This window comes from Passer domesticus, chromosome 1 (assembly GCF_036417665.1).
Source record: "Passer domesticus isolate bPasDom1 chromosome 1, bPasDom1.hap1, whole genome shotgun sequence".
Taxonomy (NCBI): domain Eukaryota; kingdom Metazoa; phylum Chordata; class Aves; order Passeriformes; family Passeridae; genus Passer; species Passer domesticus.
Window position 1 is genome coordinate 14,119,695 of NC_087474.1, and position 17,579 is coordinate 14,137,273.

The window sequence follows — 17,579 nt, forward strand, 5'->3', positions numbered from 1 at the left end:
ATGGAACAGTGGAGAAATTTTAGAAGGCTGGAGGTGAAGGGGAACTGATGTGCCCAAATTTAGAAAGTATAATAAGTGCACCTTGAAAAGGCCAATAGTAGCATGGTGTCAGTGAAGATTTAAAGGAGAATTGCATAATTAATGCTGATGAGAATGGGCAAGTCAGACCTACATTGTACTGCTGTGTGGGGTTACTTCTTTCTGTAAACTGATATTAGACTGACTGGCCTGTAGTTCCCCATATCCTCTCTCTTCCCTTTCTTGAAGATGGCTATGTGCCTTTTTCCAGTCTTTGGGAATCTCCCTTGATGCCATGACTTTTAAAAGATGATAGAGTGCATCCTTGTGGTGACCCTGATCAGCTTTCTCAGCACTACTGAATGCATCCTTCTGATCCTGTGGATTTATACAAGTGCATCTTCATCTAGTCTTGGTAATGTTTTATCAGTGCCTCAGCCAGTTCCATGGCTTTGTTCACCTTCTGTGCTGAGCATTAGGCCCACTTTTTCCTTAGCCTTTCTTTCGTGACCTTCACCTTTTTTTCACTCTCTTTGTGCATGCTTGAGTAGTGTCTTAAATAATTAGAACACTGCTGTAATCTACAGACCCTGAGCATGACTAGCGAAGTTTGGATTTGGACATAAAGTAGGAATTAGTGCTGCTATTAAAAAAATAGATGTTTGGTTATTTAATTGCCCTAAGTGAGCAGAACTTCAGTGTTAGAATTTGAAGGCTTGACATGACTCAAGCAGTGTAGGTATCCCATGGCATGGCTTTTATGGTAGATTAATGAAAAGGTACTGTGTGTCAAACCAAAAAAAAAACCTAGTTGCTTTAAAAGCTTGGTCATGCTTAATTGTTTTCCTCTTGAAGTACTAATTCAGTTTGGTCTTGCTTAGTTTGAGATTTAACTGAATGCATTTGGAATACAAATATCCGTAGGAACAGAAGACAAAGCTGGAGGGCCATAGAGAAAGAAGAATGTTCCCAGGGTTAGCACAGACTGCACGCCACAGCTGGTTGCTGGACAGCATCCAGGAATAATTTTGACATGTTTATTTCACATTTTTTCTCCATGAACATGTTTTAAGGACACTTCATTAAAAATGTCCGATAGTCTTTGAAGCTCTGTGCCTTTAACATTTTTCAAACAACAAACAGGGTGGTGGATACAAAAACGAAAATTATTTTGGCAAGGATTATTTGCACAATGAGAACAACACAAGCTAAGTGAGTGAAGGCAGTAAACTAGGACAGGTTATATTTTGAGGGTTTTTTTTGTATTTTTAACTGTGTGAAAGTTTTTTTAATAAGTGTGGTTCATCAGTAACACAGTGCTGATAGACAAGAACAGACTGCAAGAAAGAGAATAATTTAACTAAGTCATAGAATATGTTGTCCTGCATATTTTCTAGGAATGGTGTACCAGTTTTGAACATCAGCTGATATTTTATGTACTTCTTGATGCTAGTCAATAACACATGTCACCAAAACTGGCTATGTCTGGAATGTTTGTGTCTATTCAAATTCTACTATTTGTATTAAAAAATGTATGTATACCAGATTGACTAGCAAATACACTCTCTTATGTTCTGATTGTTCTTAAAGTAAATGACACATTAGTCACTTCAACCCAGCAGTTGCTTTTTCAGTTGGGTCAGAGCTCTGGGAGCTCCCAGCCAGGGAACTGGGACATTCCATGCAGGAGAATCCATCAAAGTGGTGACAGTCCTTTCCCAGAGAATGAGAGGGATGTGACCAAGCAAACAATGCGGGTGAGCAGCTGAACCTCTCTGCTGTGGTCTGTGTGAATTAGTCTGGGCTCAGCAGCAACAGGGAGGGCAGATGCTGCCTCTGCTGCCTGTGCTCAGCTCTCAGCTGGGCTGTCACTGCCCTGGCTGCAGCTCTTGTGAGGGTTCCAGAGCTGTAGTTCACACCTTCAGCTGTGGATGTTGAACTGCCTTAATTACGCAACATAATTTTGAGTGCATTGGTTGCATGTTGGGAATTCTTTTTATCTACAAGTATAAAATTTACGCAATATTCTTTAACACTTAAGGCACCCCCTGTGACAGAACTTGTATAAAATGTGACCTTTTAATTTTTGCACTAAATTTGGAACTCTGGGTTTTATGAGTGAGATTATGTTCTAATTTGTCAGCTTACTGTTTGATGATTCTTCCAATGTAGAACAATTTAATATATGCTTGGGAGGCAGGTGGAAGCTGCTTAAGATGGAAGTTGCTTGTGCTAGTCATTAGATTTTTACAGGATTTTTAGGTATGACCAGTTAAACACATATTCCTTCCTGGGGAGTAGGATCGTGTTTGGGAAACCTAGGATAAAATTCATAGTTAAGCAATGTTTTTAATATTGGGTATTGTTAAAAAAAAATCCAACTATTGTATTTGCTTCTCTAGTTTTAAAAGTGTATCTGTTCTTGAAGTGTACTAGACACTCAGCTATCCAGAAAAAGCCCATCCTTGGCCCTGGAACAGTCTGGGCTGGCAGTATTGGAGGCAGAGTTTGGGGGCAGAATCAGTGTAGCACCAAAACAGGTGAACCAGTTCTTACTACAACACCTGATTCCTTACCTGGAATATTTTTTACTACAGAGCTATCTGCAAGGACCAGTTGTGCCTCACAACAGTTACACGTGCTGAAATGAATTCTACTTCTTCAATAGACCTTAGAACTTGCTTTTGAGTTCAGCTGAAGAAAACAGGCTTCTTCCTTCAACATAAGTCACTAAATAGTTCGGTGTATAATTCAAATTAAGAACTTTTTTTGTTTGTTAGGCCTTAGAATATGGTTTGCTTTAGTGGTCTTAAGCATGTGGCAGTGTTAGTTTTTTGGTGCTAATACCATTTTCCTGGTCTTTGTTTCTTTAAGTTCTGTCTTAGCAGTTTGAATGCATGTTAGAGGTGAACCCTTTTGAGAGGGAGTTTTAACAGAAAGTCATCAATTGGTAGGCAGTTTGAATTTTAACTTCTTGGAAGCACATCACATCTTGGCCTAGGTCATTTATTGCTTGGTTGGGCACAGTCATAGTAAATGGATGGTATTTTTATTTTTTATTTTTAATTTTTATTTTTATTTGTTAGTTCTTGAATATTTGGTTTTTTGGGTCTGTGACTACAATATTTTGAACTTAAAAACATACACTGCATTTTATGAAGTATGGAGGATATTGCTGCACAAACTTTATAAATGCTATAATGTAGCTTTCTTTAAGAAACTTGTAATGGAAATTCTTAAGAAACAGCTGTGGATGATGCTCTTATTTGGTACCGTGGCAAAATTGAGTACAGTGTTCAAGTTTGCAGCTGTAAAATCAGAAATAATTCCATTATTTTTGTCAGAATTGCAAAAGCTATTCACCTTGCAAAGCCTGGAGTGTTTTTTTTCTTTTTGTCAGCTGTTGGTTTTTCTTCTAAGTAACACATTAACAACATACCCAGACTATAGGAAAATAATGAAACCCTGTACAAAATCCTTCCTCAATGACACGGGAAGTTTTATCAGAGAGATGCAGATTAGTGTTGAAGTAACCCAAAATACTTCAGTCAAAATAGAAGAAGTGATTGACTATTTCTTGTTTAGTCTCTACAAAACTTCAGGGCCATCTGTGATTCTGTGAAGAATTTGGCATCACATTTCAAACTTAGTCAAAATTGTGCGGGTGAATGTAGCTCTTAATCCTCTGATTATTAGTGGAATTTTTAGGGCTGTGTTATCTGACACATTCAAATAAATTTTTTGTACATGTGGTTATGTTTTGAGGTATCAAATAGCTCCAAAATATGTTAGCACTATCAAATTAAACAGAACTTGCTCTCCTTTCAGCATTGCAGAGCTGGCTTGTTCTTTCTGTAGTCTAAAATGAACAGAATCCTAAAGCTTTCACTGGAAGTTGTAACACTGCTGTAACACTACTAGTAATAGAAAGATTAAAAAAAAACTCAACCAAACAAGTAAAATACAACTAAATGGGTCTTTTTGGTCCTTCCTGTAGTCCTCTTTAATTATTTTGTTTGGTACCTTTGTACGTTAACCTTGTTCTGCTCTTTGAAATAATCTGGACTTCTGTAGTGTCAAAACAGGTTATTCATAAGTAAATAAAAAGTATATACGGCATTTTATTATAAAATGTCTTTATTCTCTGCCAATAACTGAAATTCTCTTTAATCCATCAGCATAATTGATAGATTAAATATTAAATATGGGGGGCTTAGGTAATTCTGAAGTGTGGTAAGAGCATTGTTATAGGAGTTGATGAAACAATCTGTCCTATATATGTAAACCAAATTTTGCTGTCATTTTCAGGCTACCCTTTGCTGTCAGTTAGTAAATACAATATGATTTCTGAGAGGCAGTTGTTGATGTTTTTAAGACTCATCCAGACAAAGCTGTAAGGCCAGTGTTGACCCTGTTTGCAGCAGGGAAGTTGGACGGGATGACCTTGTGCAGTTTCTGCCAACCTGAATGATTTTGTGAGTAGCTGTGTACACAGCCACAGATGTTTGTCTGGTTCTGTGCAGTTTTAGTGTAACTCCAATGAAATTGCTGTTTTAGTGTTTGTGATATTGTTTATCTGAAAAGAAAGCTAATGTACAGCAGCAGGTACACAGTGAGAGATAAATATGTAGTCTGGTCTTACCAAATCAAAACAGTAATTAATTACGAACAAAAGTAAAAAAGTCTCAGAGTTTAATTAGGTATTACAGACTGAAAATCATAGTGGTGTGCTGCAATTCCACTATAAATGACTTAACATATTGCTAACAGAAGTGTAAGATACTCAGATTGTGTCTTATGAAACTGCATTGCTGAGAATCCCAACAAAGCTTCTAAGCAGTTTGGACCCAAGCAATAAATGAGTGCTTAATTAAGAACCAGCATAACGTAGTGGGGAGGAACAGGAGTAGAAGGAACTGTGTTGTTTGAATTTTAAAAGTGAATTCTAGATTAGTCACTAAGAATGGTACACATTTCTGTTTCTTGTTTTGTTTTAAATACTAAGTTAATTTGAATTTAAATTGTAAGAACTATGGACAGCATAGATTTCATGTAGTATGTTGTAAAAATGAAATTTGTATTTTCCAGAACTATTTTTTTAGCTGTCCTAAGAGTCAAGAACAAAATCTACCAATTTGTATTGATTCATCATTTCATAGTTACATTCACACCAGTAATAATCAAGATTGTATTTTAAATCAGAAACTTTGGCCTTTTAGTACAAAGTAATGGCAAATATGTCTAACCCAGACATGGCACTTACATGGGTCTCCAGTTTGTGGCATTCAGAGCACTCCTACCAAGAAGGGATTTACTAAGGAAAACATAATATGACAATCTGTCTTTTTAAATTGGAAATTTGGAAAAAAAAAAGTTATTTTTTGACATTCAATGAATTGGCTAATATTAGGCATAATGGTGACTGGGCTCTTTTCAATTTTTTTGGAATGGAGTTGTTTTCTTAAATGGAAAATAGTTGGGGTTATTTATAGTCATAAAAACTGTTCCAGGACACTTTATTTTAATACACATACATTTCATAAAATGAAGACTCAATATTGTACCTTCTTTAGCCTTCTCTTCTCCCAGTGTCTTGTTGAGAAATTTCACTTTAATACATTTTTTTGCAGGTCCTTGAATTTGCTTTTTTGGAGATAGTTACAGTTGTAAAATAATAATTAGTGAGACTGTATGCTAGTTTGTCCACAATAGTAGAAAATGTGTGGAACAGCCTCATTTCTTGCAGTGTATGTGCTAGTCTTTATTCATACACGTGAAAAACCTTCAAGCTGATTTCAAAAGACTTATCTACTCAAGAAAAGCAATCATTTCTCATTTGCCTGCTATTTTAAGCCAAACGTTGCTGTTGCCCTATGTTGTTTCATAAATAAGCTTTTATTCTCAGCAACATGTTACTGAAAGTGGCATAGAACCTGTCGTGTAGGCACAGTTCCACTCTGACAGATGGGCAGAGTGTGGGCTTGCCAGCCAACCATTCCCCACATCACCCAGCAGAGTATGAAGGGAAGCATTTTTGTCCAGGATTGCCACTGTGGCATTCAGTGCATGTAAGGCTCGAAGTTCAGGAAATGCGCTCGGACTGGTCCATCTCACAGGATGACCAAAAGTTTAAAAATAGCCTGGGTTTTAGGTTCTGCTGGGTTTGTACTGTTCTCTTTCTTTTTGTGGTTCTGCTGAAGTCATCTTATGCGCTCAGCCAAAAGAATTCTGCCATGGACACGCATTTCTCCGTGATGAATTATCTAAGTATGGAAACACAAGCAGTGAGCAATTTCAGACACTGTTGTTTGTGACTACATGCATATCTCTTTGGGTGTAGAATGGGAAGACTAGGATCTGATACAGGATTAACTCCTGATGTAAAAATACGAAAAATAGAAAACATGGAGTAAATCAGACGTTTGAGACTGAAGATGTAAATAGTGAAATGCAGAATATTGTTGCAGATTTTCAGAAATGCAAATCAGCTGTTGCTTGATTATTGGGGTTTAGGATTTTTGAGGTGTTTTTAGTTTTTAAACAAATTGGCTTAATGCCTTGTGCTTGATTTTATAAAGTAGCCAAGCACTGCAGGCTTTTGGCAGATACACTTGCTTGAACAAATGCTTTTGTGTGTTACGCTAGTCAGTCATTGTGTCTGTCATTTTTATCTTTCTCTCTATTTTTTCATAACTTCAATTTTTTAATCTTTTATTTCAAGTCTAACTTGGCCTTTATATAACAATGGATTTTGCCAACTTTCCTGGAAGCTGCACTGATTCAATACATTCATGCTTCTTGGGGAACTTGGTTTCAGTTGGAAAGTTTCTAAATTATGGGAAAATACTGTTTGCATGGCACTCATTTACAAGATGGCATGGTATGTGAAAGAACAGATGTGAAAAATGAAGTGAATAAAATTGCTTTTGAAATACAAATGGGCATTTCATGGGCTTCTGTTGGGAGAATGTCTTTTCTAAACTGTAATAAGTATTTAATTTTTCTTTTCAGCTGGATGTTTTCGTTCTGAAATTAAATTACATAATATTTCTTTACATGCTTAGTTTTAAATTAAAATTCATAATTAAGCTTAATATGAAGTTACAAGATTTGATTTAATGCTTTCTTCCAGTGCCTGAACTAATGTACACTGTATTAGAAGGTGCAGTTGTCATTGAGAAGCTTTGTTCTTTTAACAAAAGGTACCAAAAATAAATTTGGTTAGGGTCATAGTGGTCTAGTTTAATACTGTTATGATAATAAGTCCTATAATTACTTTCAGGTAGTTCTTCCTTCCCAGAGGATGAGGTTTTTAGTTTTGATGTCTGCTTAAAGCATGAGGATGACAGTAAAATTAATGTCATAACCTTTACAGCCTATTTATCGCTCTCTCTGTAATATCCTAAAGGATTTTGTGTAACATCTAAGATAAATGTCTTAGTATGGACAAGCATCGAATTAGGTTAATTGGGTTCAACTGATATTCATATTCAGTGTGTCTGTCAGGACACCTGTTTCATATAAAAGACCTGTGGGTATCTTCCTGTGAAAATTGCTTTGAAATTATTACATGTATATGCTCTGCTTCCTTTACAGACTGAGTTACAGTATGGGATTTTTTTTCCAGTTTGCTTGCTATTTTTGCCTCTTAGGAATAATGCAATTTATCCTTTCATTCTCTGGTAACATAAGGAATAGTACAGGCATGACAGAACTTATTTTATGGCATTAAGAGAGATTTTACTTTCTAATTCTGTCCGGCTTCAATGCCACTTCACTTGAAATTCTTGTAATAGATTTCTTTTCTTTCATCTCTGAGTAGTCAGCAGATTTCTAGAAAACTAATTTCAGTTCTGGAATACTGTGACTTGAATGATTTTATTTAGAGTCTTATGGTAGAGTTATATACTGAGCAAAACAAATTTTAACATTATATAGAATTTTAAAATCTTCATAGTTTTTATAAGCTCTCAGGTGGAGAATAATTTATGATATTGGCAGATAGAAATTCGTGTATTTGGAAAGAGCCAGTATTGGAATCAAATGTAACCAGGGAAGAGTGAAAAAACATTTGCCTCTTCAGTATTCAATAAGAACATCAGGACATACTGAATTATTAGTTGCTGACCAGCCTAAATTTTTTTCTGGATGTAAGAACATAAAAGAGGTACAAAATTAAATTAGTAATTTTAGTTCTAAGCATAGCTTTTTTTGAGCATCAGCTGGATTTTTTTTTATTTTATTTTTTTTAATGGAAAGTAGTCATATCAAGCCAGATTTATAGTGAAGTGGGAAAAATACCCCCAGACTTGCTCAGGGCAGGCATAAGTAGTTTTGTGGATGTTATAATCTTCAAATTCTAAAAGTTTGAATCAATGTATTGTACAGAACTTTTTGAGACTTTATTTTATGTTTAGGACGTGCATAAAATGTGTATAGATAATAAATATCTGTTAAACATGAGCCTAGCAGAAAAGTGTCAAAAACTGTCAGAGAAAGGATCAAAAAGACAGGATCACAATTGATGTATTTGAAAACAGTGTAAAACACAGATGGGACCAATGCACAATGTTTATGGTTTGCTTTGTAAATTATATGTAGTCAAAGAAAACATGCTTTAACACAGCAATATATAAGGATGGATAGAAAAATTTGAAGGGATAAGAATTTGTCCTGATTTCAGAATCTTGTGCTCTTCAGTTTTTCCAAAAAGAGAGGTTACTTCATTAAATATCTCCAAATATAAAATGTAATGGAAGGTACTTTCATATTACAACAATAATAAAAATACTATTCATGAATTGCTAAAAGAAATGATCAATTTTAATTGGAGAAATTATACTCTTTTAAAATTATTATTATTATTATTATTATTGTGATCAATGTCTGTCAAATAAGCACTGATTTTCTAGGTTAATACCATTATCTTGCTGCAGTTAGAGTTGAATTCAAATTATAGATGCCTCTATACAATGTTTGGTTTTATATGATCCAATTTTGTATTGTAGTGTTAGGGTTTGTGAGTGTGTCTGGGAAGAACATTGGAAAAATATCTGGAGCTTCTATTTCCACATAGTATTCTAAGAATTGTTGAACTGTATCCTGAAGTCTGGTTTGTTATAATTCTAAAAGTTGATGGTAGCTATAAATGGTAGCTATAAGGGGCACCCTCTTAACATGATTTAATGCTCCTATACACAGGGAAAGAACATGGAAACCGAAAAACAATGGGACTTTGAAAGAGTAAATTTGAGAAGCTTTATTTGAATATAATTTCTCAAATTGTTTTTACAAGAATATGTGTTGGTTTAAATGTTTCAGAGTGTTTTCAAGTCCTGTAAATACTAAGGGGGAAGAAAAACTTCAGACTTTGATTCTCTGAAAAGCTGTTATTTATCAACATGGCCTTAAGGAAGGATGTCTTACAATGTGGGTGACAGACAAGTTGGAAACCCACACTGATTTCCGGAAGTGTCTCACCATTCCAAAATTCTACTGATGTGGCCTGTTCCATTCTTGGATGTGCAGAGGGAGCTGTCTGTATGCTTCCACAACATCAAGCTGCATTTAGATGAGCCAGTGTGTGTTTGAGTGCTGGGCCTGACAGCTCATGGCTTGGCTGCTTAAGTACCACGGACAGAGGCTCTCTGAGGCAGCTGGGGATCTGCTGATGGGCATCAGCACCCTGCCAGGAGGTGCTGGTTGATGCACCAGAGCTGCATGTTAGCTGTGGCTCAGAACAGAAGATACAGCTGCCAGAGCTTCACCTGTTTGCTGTGTGAGAGGTCTCCTCACAGCAGCCATGCTCAGTGTTCATCCATTCAGGATGTTGAACTTCCCGAGAATGGAATTGGTTTTCTTTTCACTTTATGGCTACCTACAGAACCATCTTCTTCCAGAACCTCACTTTTGCTTTTTGAGAGTCAATTTTTTTTGCATGATAGTAAAGAAATATGTTCAAGGCTTTTTTTTTTTTTTGTATTTGCATCATTATTTGTCCTATGTATTCTGTATTTAATCAAAACTAATCTTTGGAACATCATGTGCTCAGAAGATGTGTCCTGAGTGCATGTCTGGCATGTTCTTGATGAAAGATTCTCCTGGCTGTTAAATTGGTCAGGAAAGTCAGCAATCTCCACATCTGTGCAGCTGGCTTTGTTTGTGGGAATGTTGTAGATGTTCACTATGGATATATGAAAACCAAGATCTGAGTAAACCCCCAAGAAGTTTTAGTTCCATCTGTATCAGTCAATGGACTTTTCTGTTGCCTTCCCAAAGCCTCTGGCTGCATCAGCAGAACAAGAGCTTCATACCCTTTGTGATGTGTAACATGTTAGTGGTGTTCCGTTGAACCAAACTATTATGCAGCCATTCCAAAAGCTAGGCCATTTTATGAAAAATAAATCTAAGTGGAGAACAGTAGTTTTTATATTGTCATTGTATTATCCTGTGTCTTTCCTCCCTGACTGTTGAATCCCACTTCAGCAGAGCTTGAACAGCACACTCAACTGCACTGGAAAGAAGCAGCCAACTCTTGATTTACTGGGTGGCCATTTGATGTAAAACCATTTTGTCAAATGCAGTGTGTCACATCTTGCTGTAAATACCATCAGCACATTCAGCACAGGCGGCAGTGTAATGTTTGGTTCACAAGAGCAAGGTAGTGTCTTCATTGTAGCATCCATGGAAGAGTCTGCTGGTCACACAGTTATGTGGGATCCATGCAGTCACAGAGAATCACAGTGGTTTGGGTTGGAAGGGACCCTAAAGGCCCCACTAGTCCCAGCAGCCCTGCCTGGGCAGGTACCTTCTGCTAGATCACACTGCTCAAAGCTGCATCCAGCTTGGCCTTGGTGAGGCATTCACAGGAAAACTGTTCCAGTGCCTCACCACCCTTACAGTAAAGCATTTCTGCCTAGTATGTAATCTAAACCTATCCTCTTTCAATTTAATGCTAATACCCCTTGTCCTATCTGCAGATGCACTTGTAAAAAGTCCACTCCAGCTTTTCTGTTGGCTGTCTTTAGGTGCTGGAGGGTGCTGTAAGGTCTCCTTGGAGCCTTCTTTTCTTCAGGCTGATCAGCCCCAGCTCTGTCTTCACAGAGAGTTGCTTTAGCCCTGTGATCAGCATTGGGGCTCTCCTCTGGATCCTCCCCAACAGGTCCATGTGTTTGAAGGGAAATGATTGCTTAACCCTATATTGTCTGTGATTCTTCAGAATGTATTGCCATGTGGGGATTCGTGACTGTCCTCTTTCCTGGCTTTAAGAAGGTTGTTTAATCACAAAAAGCCTAAGTTAGTAGTACACAGTGTTGAAATATGGAGAGCACACATAGGGGTCCAAAGAAACCCTTGGTTTAAATCTCTGGTGATATTTTCATGAGACTATGGACATACTGGGATCCATTCTGAAGTACAACTCTGGAAACTCTTGCCATTGTCCTGTTCACTTTTTTGTTAGTTTGCAAGAAATTATCAGAGCTTCTAAGTATCTGTATTTCTTTCTAGGAACATTGTCGTAACTGTTAAAGGGCATAATGCAGAATCCGTTAACAGTTTCTGCAGGTATAGTATGCTTTCTATACTTTATTTAGAAATTAGATGCTTGTGATTCAAAATGTTGAAGAAATATCATTATTATTAATCACTATATTATTTGTGTCTAGTATTCTGCTGTGGTATGATTTGAAAAAAGAAAAGCTGTTACTGCGGCATTTATCACTTAAACAATTACAGTAGCTAAAATTATATTCTTCTTTAGGGCATTGCTAATTACTGTTAACACCTGTAGTTGAAACTTGAAGAAGCATAAATCTGCTTCTTCTTTGATTCAGCAGAATTAAGTATTCAGGTTTTATTATTTTTTAAAAAAATCTTCATATATTTAAAAATCCCTGCTGTATTTGATCCCCATATTAAATGGGGTCAAAATCTATCTGCAAATTATGCTACACAGTTAGCAGAAACAGGAATGAATGTTAACTTATTTTTTTTTAAATGCCTTTTCTTCAGCATTCCCATCATTACTATTTTTTCTTTTTGTTTAGTTCTTTCTTCTATGTGGTTTCTTTAAAAGTTGTCTTTAATTTGATTTAGTTTTCACTAGGGTTTTGTCTTGATTTTTTCCCTCTGTTATTAGTAAGGGTATTTGTGTATTCTCAAGCCTCTAAATGTGTAGCTGTAACTTCAGTTTCCTTTCCCTTTTGATCTGTGTCTCAATGCTAATGCTTAAGTATGATTTTTAACATTAATGTAATTTTTAATGATACTTAAATGTGAGTGAACGTTTGATGGATATGACATCAGCTCTAATGGACCTTTCAGAACCATTGCTGGTTGTCAGTTAAGTTTCCATTGTTAGTACTTATGTTAATTAGGAAGAGCACTCTCTATTACTTTATTTGAAGCCTTGAGCTTTTACTGTCATGTAAGTTTATACTTTACCTGTTTTGTGAGACTGAGTATTTTTATGATGCTATAATAATTCTGAGGAAGCTGTTCCAGAAGCATGTCATTCTGATTGATCTCAGGTGATGAATTCTGTGTCTCTTGGGACTGTTCTTTCAAGGAAGACAGTACTTCCTGTTGGGTAAAGCTGCCCATCCCAGAGTGTGCTCTACATTCCCATGCTTGTGACTGAAGTACTCAATTCTAATACTTAAAAGCATTCGTTTAATTTTTCCTTTAAGTAACAGGAATTTGACTCTGGTTATACTCTTACATTAAAGCCATTTCTGAATAGTAATAGGAGAATATAGACTGTGAAGCTCTATGTAAACTTCAAATCAATTAAGAATTTGCTTTGAAACTTTTTTGAAGGCTTTTTCTTTTTTCCCCTAAATCAAAATCCATTCCAGTCAGTATCCTGTTACTGACTTGTACCCAGAGGGAATGGTAAACTTGGAAGTGAGCTTCCATGGTAGAAGTCACAGAATAACAGAATATCCTGAGTTGCAAGGGACCCACAAGGATCACAGAGTCCAACTCCTGGCCCTGCACAGCACCACCCCAGAGAGTCACACCATGTGCATGAGAGCATTGTACAAACACTTCTTGAATTCCTTTGGGCTTGCTATTGTGAGCACTGCCCTGGGGAGCCTGTCCCAGTGCCCAACCATCCTCTGGGTGAAGAACCTTTTCTGGATATCCAGCCTAATCCTCCCCTGACACAACTTCAGGCCATTCCCTCATGTCCTGTCACTTGTCCCTCCTCTTCTCCTCACAAAACTGCAGTGAGGTCTCCCTGCAGTGTCCTCTCCCCCAGGATGAACAGACCAAGTGATCTCAGCTGCTCCTCACACAGCTTCCCCTCAGGGCCCTTCACCACTTTGTGGCTCTCCTTTTCATGCTAACAGTTTCATATCTTCCGTATATTGTGGCACGCAGAGCTGCCCCCAGCACTCAGGTGAGACCTTCCCAGGGCAGAGCAGAGCAGGACAATCCCCTCCCTTGCCCTGCTGGCCATGCTGTGCCTGGTGCCCCCAGGACAGGGTTGGCCCTCCTGGCTGCCAGGGCACTGCTGGCTCAGGTTCAGCTTGCCATGGGCCAGGACCCCCAGGTTCCTTTCTGTGGCACTGAGCTCCAGCCTCTCATTGCCCAGTCTCTACATCCAGGTTTGCCCCATCCCAGGGACAAAGTACAGCACTTTGTATGTTGGACTTCATGTGGCTGGTGTTGCCCAGTCCTCTTAATTTGTCAAGATCTCTTTGCAGAACCTCCCTAGATCATGACCAGGAGCTATATCAGTGTGAAATGATGATACTCTACAAATACATTCGTCTCTGTATATTTTTTTACTATGATACTTTTTTGTCTTCATATCAACTGTCACTTGCTTCTTAAATGTAGCACTTTGAAAACATGCAGGGTATTAGTAATTTGTGATGATTTATGTACAACTCTTATGTTGGTACATTTCTTACAAATAAAACTTTAGGGAATAGATTAGATTGGAAATGGAACCTATTCATCAGTTACGTTCAGTGTGGCATATTTGTCAGTGTTTCTGTACTTTGAGTGTACTTGTTATTTTTCAGTTAAGTATGGAAGTAATGATTAGTGCAGGGTCTTTGAGTGACAGCTAAACACTTCACTGCTGCCATTTGTCATGTAATAGCAGGTGTTCTGTAATTTAATCCGTACTCCTTCAAGACATCTGTATTTTTCTTAGTTTTAAAATATTTTATACGAAGCGTGACTATCTTTTAAGTAGCAAGCAATTGTAACACCATGTTCAATTAGATGCACTTTTCTGAACAATAAGTGTCTAACTTGTCAAATTTTATTTCTTCCTCAGGATTATGAAATTATCATTTCATTAATATGACAACATATGACATGACAACAATCATTGAAGCATTATATTTGACTATTCACACTTATATTAAATATTTACTGTTGAGCAAGTGTTGGTATTTTTTATAATGCTCCATCATGGCATACAATACTGCTGTGCCTTAGTGAACTGAAATACTGTTGGCATTGTCAGATTTATAAAATATTTTTGTTAAATTACTCTAACATGAAAGAATTGTGTATCTTAGAGAAATATTTTGCAAAATATAAGACTGTCCTGGTTTATTTATCTAATAGGTTTTGTCTTTTTAAAATATCCATTGGAAAAGGGTATCACACACTAAAGTAATAGTTTTGTTCTTTGAATATGTTTATTTTAACTTTTTTAGAATCATAGGTCAAGTGTGGTTCTGCACACTTTGTATCCATGTTAGTATGGTTGTTTGGTGCTGGGAGATCTCAAACTTCCATTAGCCTTTTAAATGTGTTTCTTAGCATCAGCTCTCACTTTGCTGGAACCCCTGCTGCCTTTGTATCATTAACATAAATGCAGGTGCAAATAGCATTTATGTACTTTGATAGAAGCAGTTGGAGACGTTTCACTGTGGGACACGACACTTTCAGATTGTGTACATCTGTTCAAATAATGTATCCAAGCCAGTGACATGAATGCAAGGATAAAAACATCTGCCCCTGAGACCATTTGCCATACAGCAGATGCTTGCATCTTTATTTATGCAGATGGTTTGTGTGATGAGCTGAGCAATGATGAAAGCGGGAAAGTTTGACAAAGATTTCAGGGTATTCCTTGGGATGGGAAAACACGTTGGTAACAGTGCTTTATTTTCATTTGTCTACTGAAAGAAGAACATCTAGTGTAAATACTAGTGGTTCTAGTAACACGGATGTGCCATTTCAGGCACTGACTAGATTAACACAAGTTCAGTAAAGGATTTTTTTTTTCATCTCAGGCAGAATAATTGTACTGCAGTTGTAGAAGATGCTGATAGAAGTAATTACTTTCAAACAGGACGGCTCAGCTGCTTAGCTTTAGGATGCTCTCAAGTTATGCAAAACAATGAATTGACTGAAGAGTTTGCAGAGGTAGAATGTTTTGAAACACTAAGGTAACTCGTCACAAAGTTGTGCGGAGGTTGGGTGCGGTTCTGTACCTGACTGCGGCTTGGGGGATTTTTCAGGACAAGCCGTATTTAACATTACAAAAATATTAGGCCAGTTATTAGGCCTGTTATTAGGCCTGTGTGTTGTTTGAAGCCGGCAGCGGGGCCGTGGCCGTGAGCCGCGGCTCGGAGCCGGGCTGGACGCGCGGAGCGGGGCTGCGGGACGGGCACCGACTCCCTCTGCTGGCTCCGCTCCCGGCTCCGCTCCCGGCTCCGCGCACGGACACGGACACGGACACGGACACGGACACGGACACGGACACGGACACGGACACGGCCGGGCAAGGGCGGCATCCTCCGCTTCCATCCTCACTGCCCGGCCTTGCTGATCCGTTATCACCTGTCTGCAGTGTATCCCACAGCCAGCGCTGCCTTTAAACAGCATGGTGTGGCTGGCATGGGCAAGCTAGCAATGCCAGTAAGCATTGCAAATAATTGTAATTATGCACTGAGGGAGGAAAATCAGTCAGATACTGTAATTTGAATGGTTTTCTGCTGCATCCTACTGCCAGTGAGGTCTAGCTGTGTCCAAGTTCATCAGCAAGTGATAATTTTATATGTTATGAAAATTAATATTTGTCTAGCCAGGACCATAGCATTTCAGAAGATGTTTTAGTTTTCCTATGCAATGCAGATCCATGTCTATCTTTGAAAAAATATACATACTGTGGAGATCCTTTAATCTTTTAGTTTTAATCTTCAGCTGAATTAACTACAGGTAACAATGGTGTTTCTCAGCTAGAGCTGGAGAGTTTTTCCAAAGAAATCTGGCTTCTGAAGAAAAAAAAAGGGGGGACAAATAGAGCAAACAAAAACCTTCAATAGGGATTCCCCATTCAAAACTTAGACCACTTAAGTAATATTCAGTGAAATTACCTATTAACAAAATCCCTCAGAAGATACTCTCCAGCTATCCTTGGAGTTTAACAGTTTTTCTGGCCCTTTCTTTGGGGAGTGATAAGTTAGTGTATAATTTATAACAGAAGACTCAAAATAGGCCGAGACAAGACTGGCAGTCTTTTGATCCTCAGTTCATGAGGGAACATTTTTGAGGTTTGTACTACAGAAGTCACCATGCAGATGTTTTTAATGCCTCAAGTAAAATATGATTGCTGTATTGAGCCGAAGTGGTAAATTAATTGTTTTCTCTTGCATACAGTCTTTCTTTAGAAAAAAGGTGCACTGATTCTCACACAAAAAAGTACTCTTTAACAAGAATAAAACTTTCATTTTTTGTTGTGTTGTCTTTTGTTTGCATGTCAGTATTTAAAAAAATTAAAATTTGGGAGTAAGTGGCCTAATTCCCTTACTGAAGTGAGACATACATGTTTTCTGTCCCAAAGAGGGCTGAACTCTCAGTAGGATGTAGGTGCATTCTCTTTTTTGAAAGAAGAGCAAAAATGTAATCAGAAACTACTTTATGATTTTATTAATTAAATGGTTCTACTTGACCTTTTCATGCTGCATAGTTCTTGAAGAATTTTGCCTTAATTTTTGAAGCAGTTTTGGTAGTTACTGTTTCCTGTACTTAAGAGAAAATAAGTCCATTAATTACTACATACATTAGGCATATTGAAATTTTGTCCATGTTGATTTGATCTTGATAGAGCCTTTAAAAATAACTATACATTGACTTTACAGTGGATGAATTACTGTTTAGGTCCATATCTTTCCTGAAGCTCCCTAAAAGAAATTTATGCCAATTCCACTGGCAATTCTGTCCGGAATTTTGAAAAATCCAATTACAGGTGTTTATCCCCACTTTCTAAAGTACATAATTTATATTTGCAATGCTGTTTGGGGGTTATGAATTACTAGTTTATGACCAATGCTTCCATCACCTCCTTCAACTATTTTCTGAACAATTAGTTCCCCCAAGTGGCTGCATCAATCCAGCTTTGCTTTGCAAATCTTCAGGGGTGGTGTCCTCTATGGAACAGAATGACTGGGTAAAACCAACAAAGATAACCAGTGGACTTGCAGTGATAGCAAAATAATTTCCATTCTACTCAATTGCATCCTGTCAAATCACCAAGGTTCCCAGGTAATGCCCACTCTGAGGCTGACATGATTGGTTGCTGGAAC

General features: G+C 37.5%; 1 protein-coding gene across 16 annotated transcripts in view; it reads left to right on the forward strand.

Moving 5' to 3' along the window:
- ZNF438 (zinc finger protein 438) overlaps window positions 1-17,579 on the forward strand; it is a 50,868-nt gene that overhangs the window by 19,475 nt on the left and 13,814 nt on the right. For 9 of the 16 annotated variants that reach the window (XM_064401936.1, XM_064401265.1, XM_064401985.1 and 6 more), the window contains one exon: window positions 11,527-11,583. The exons of 2 other annotated variants lie outside the window; for them this stretch is intronic. Coding sequence is in view for 13 of the 14 variants with exons in the window: in XM_064401265.1 (XP_064257335.1) it covers window positions 11,556-11,583 (28 nt within the window). In the remaining variant the exon portion in view is untranslated. Of the gene's footprint in view, window positions 1-10,013; window positions 10,679-10,810; window positions 10,872-10,917; window positions 10,937-11,526; window positions 11,584-17,579 lie in introns of those variants that run through there. 5 more of the 16 variants (XM_064401821.1, XM_064402182.1, XM_064401615.1 and 2 more) reach the window with 4 other exon arrangements.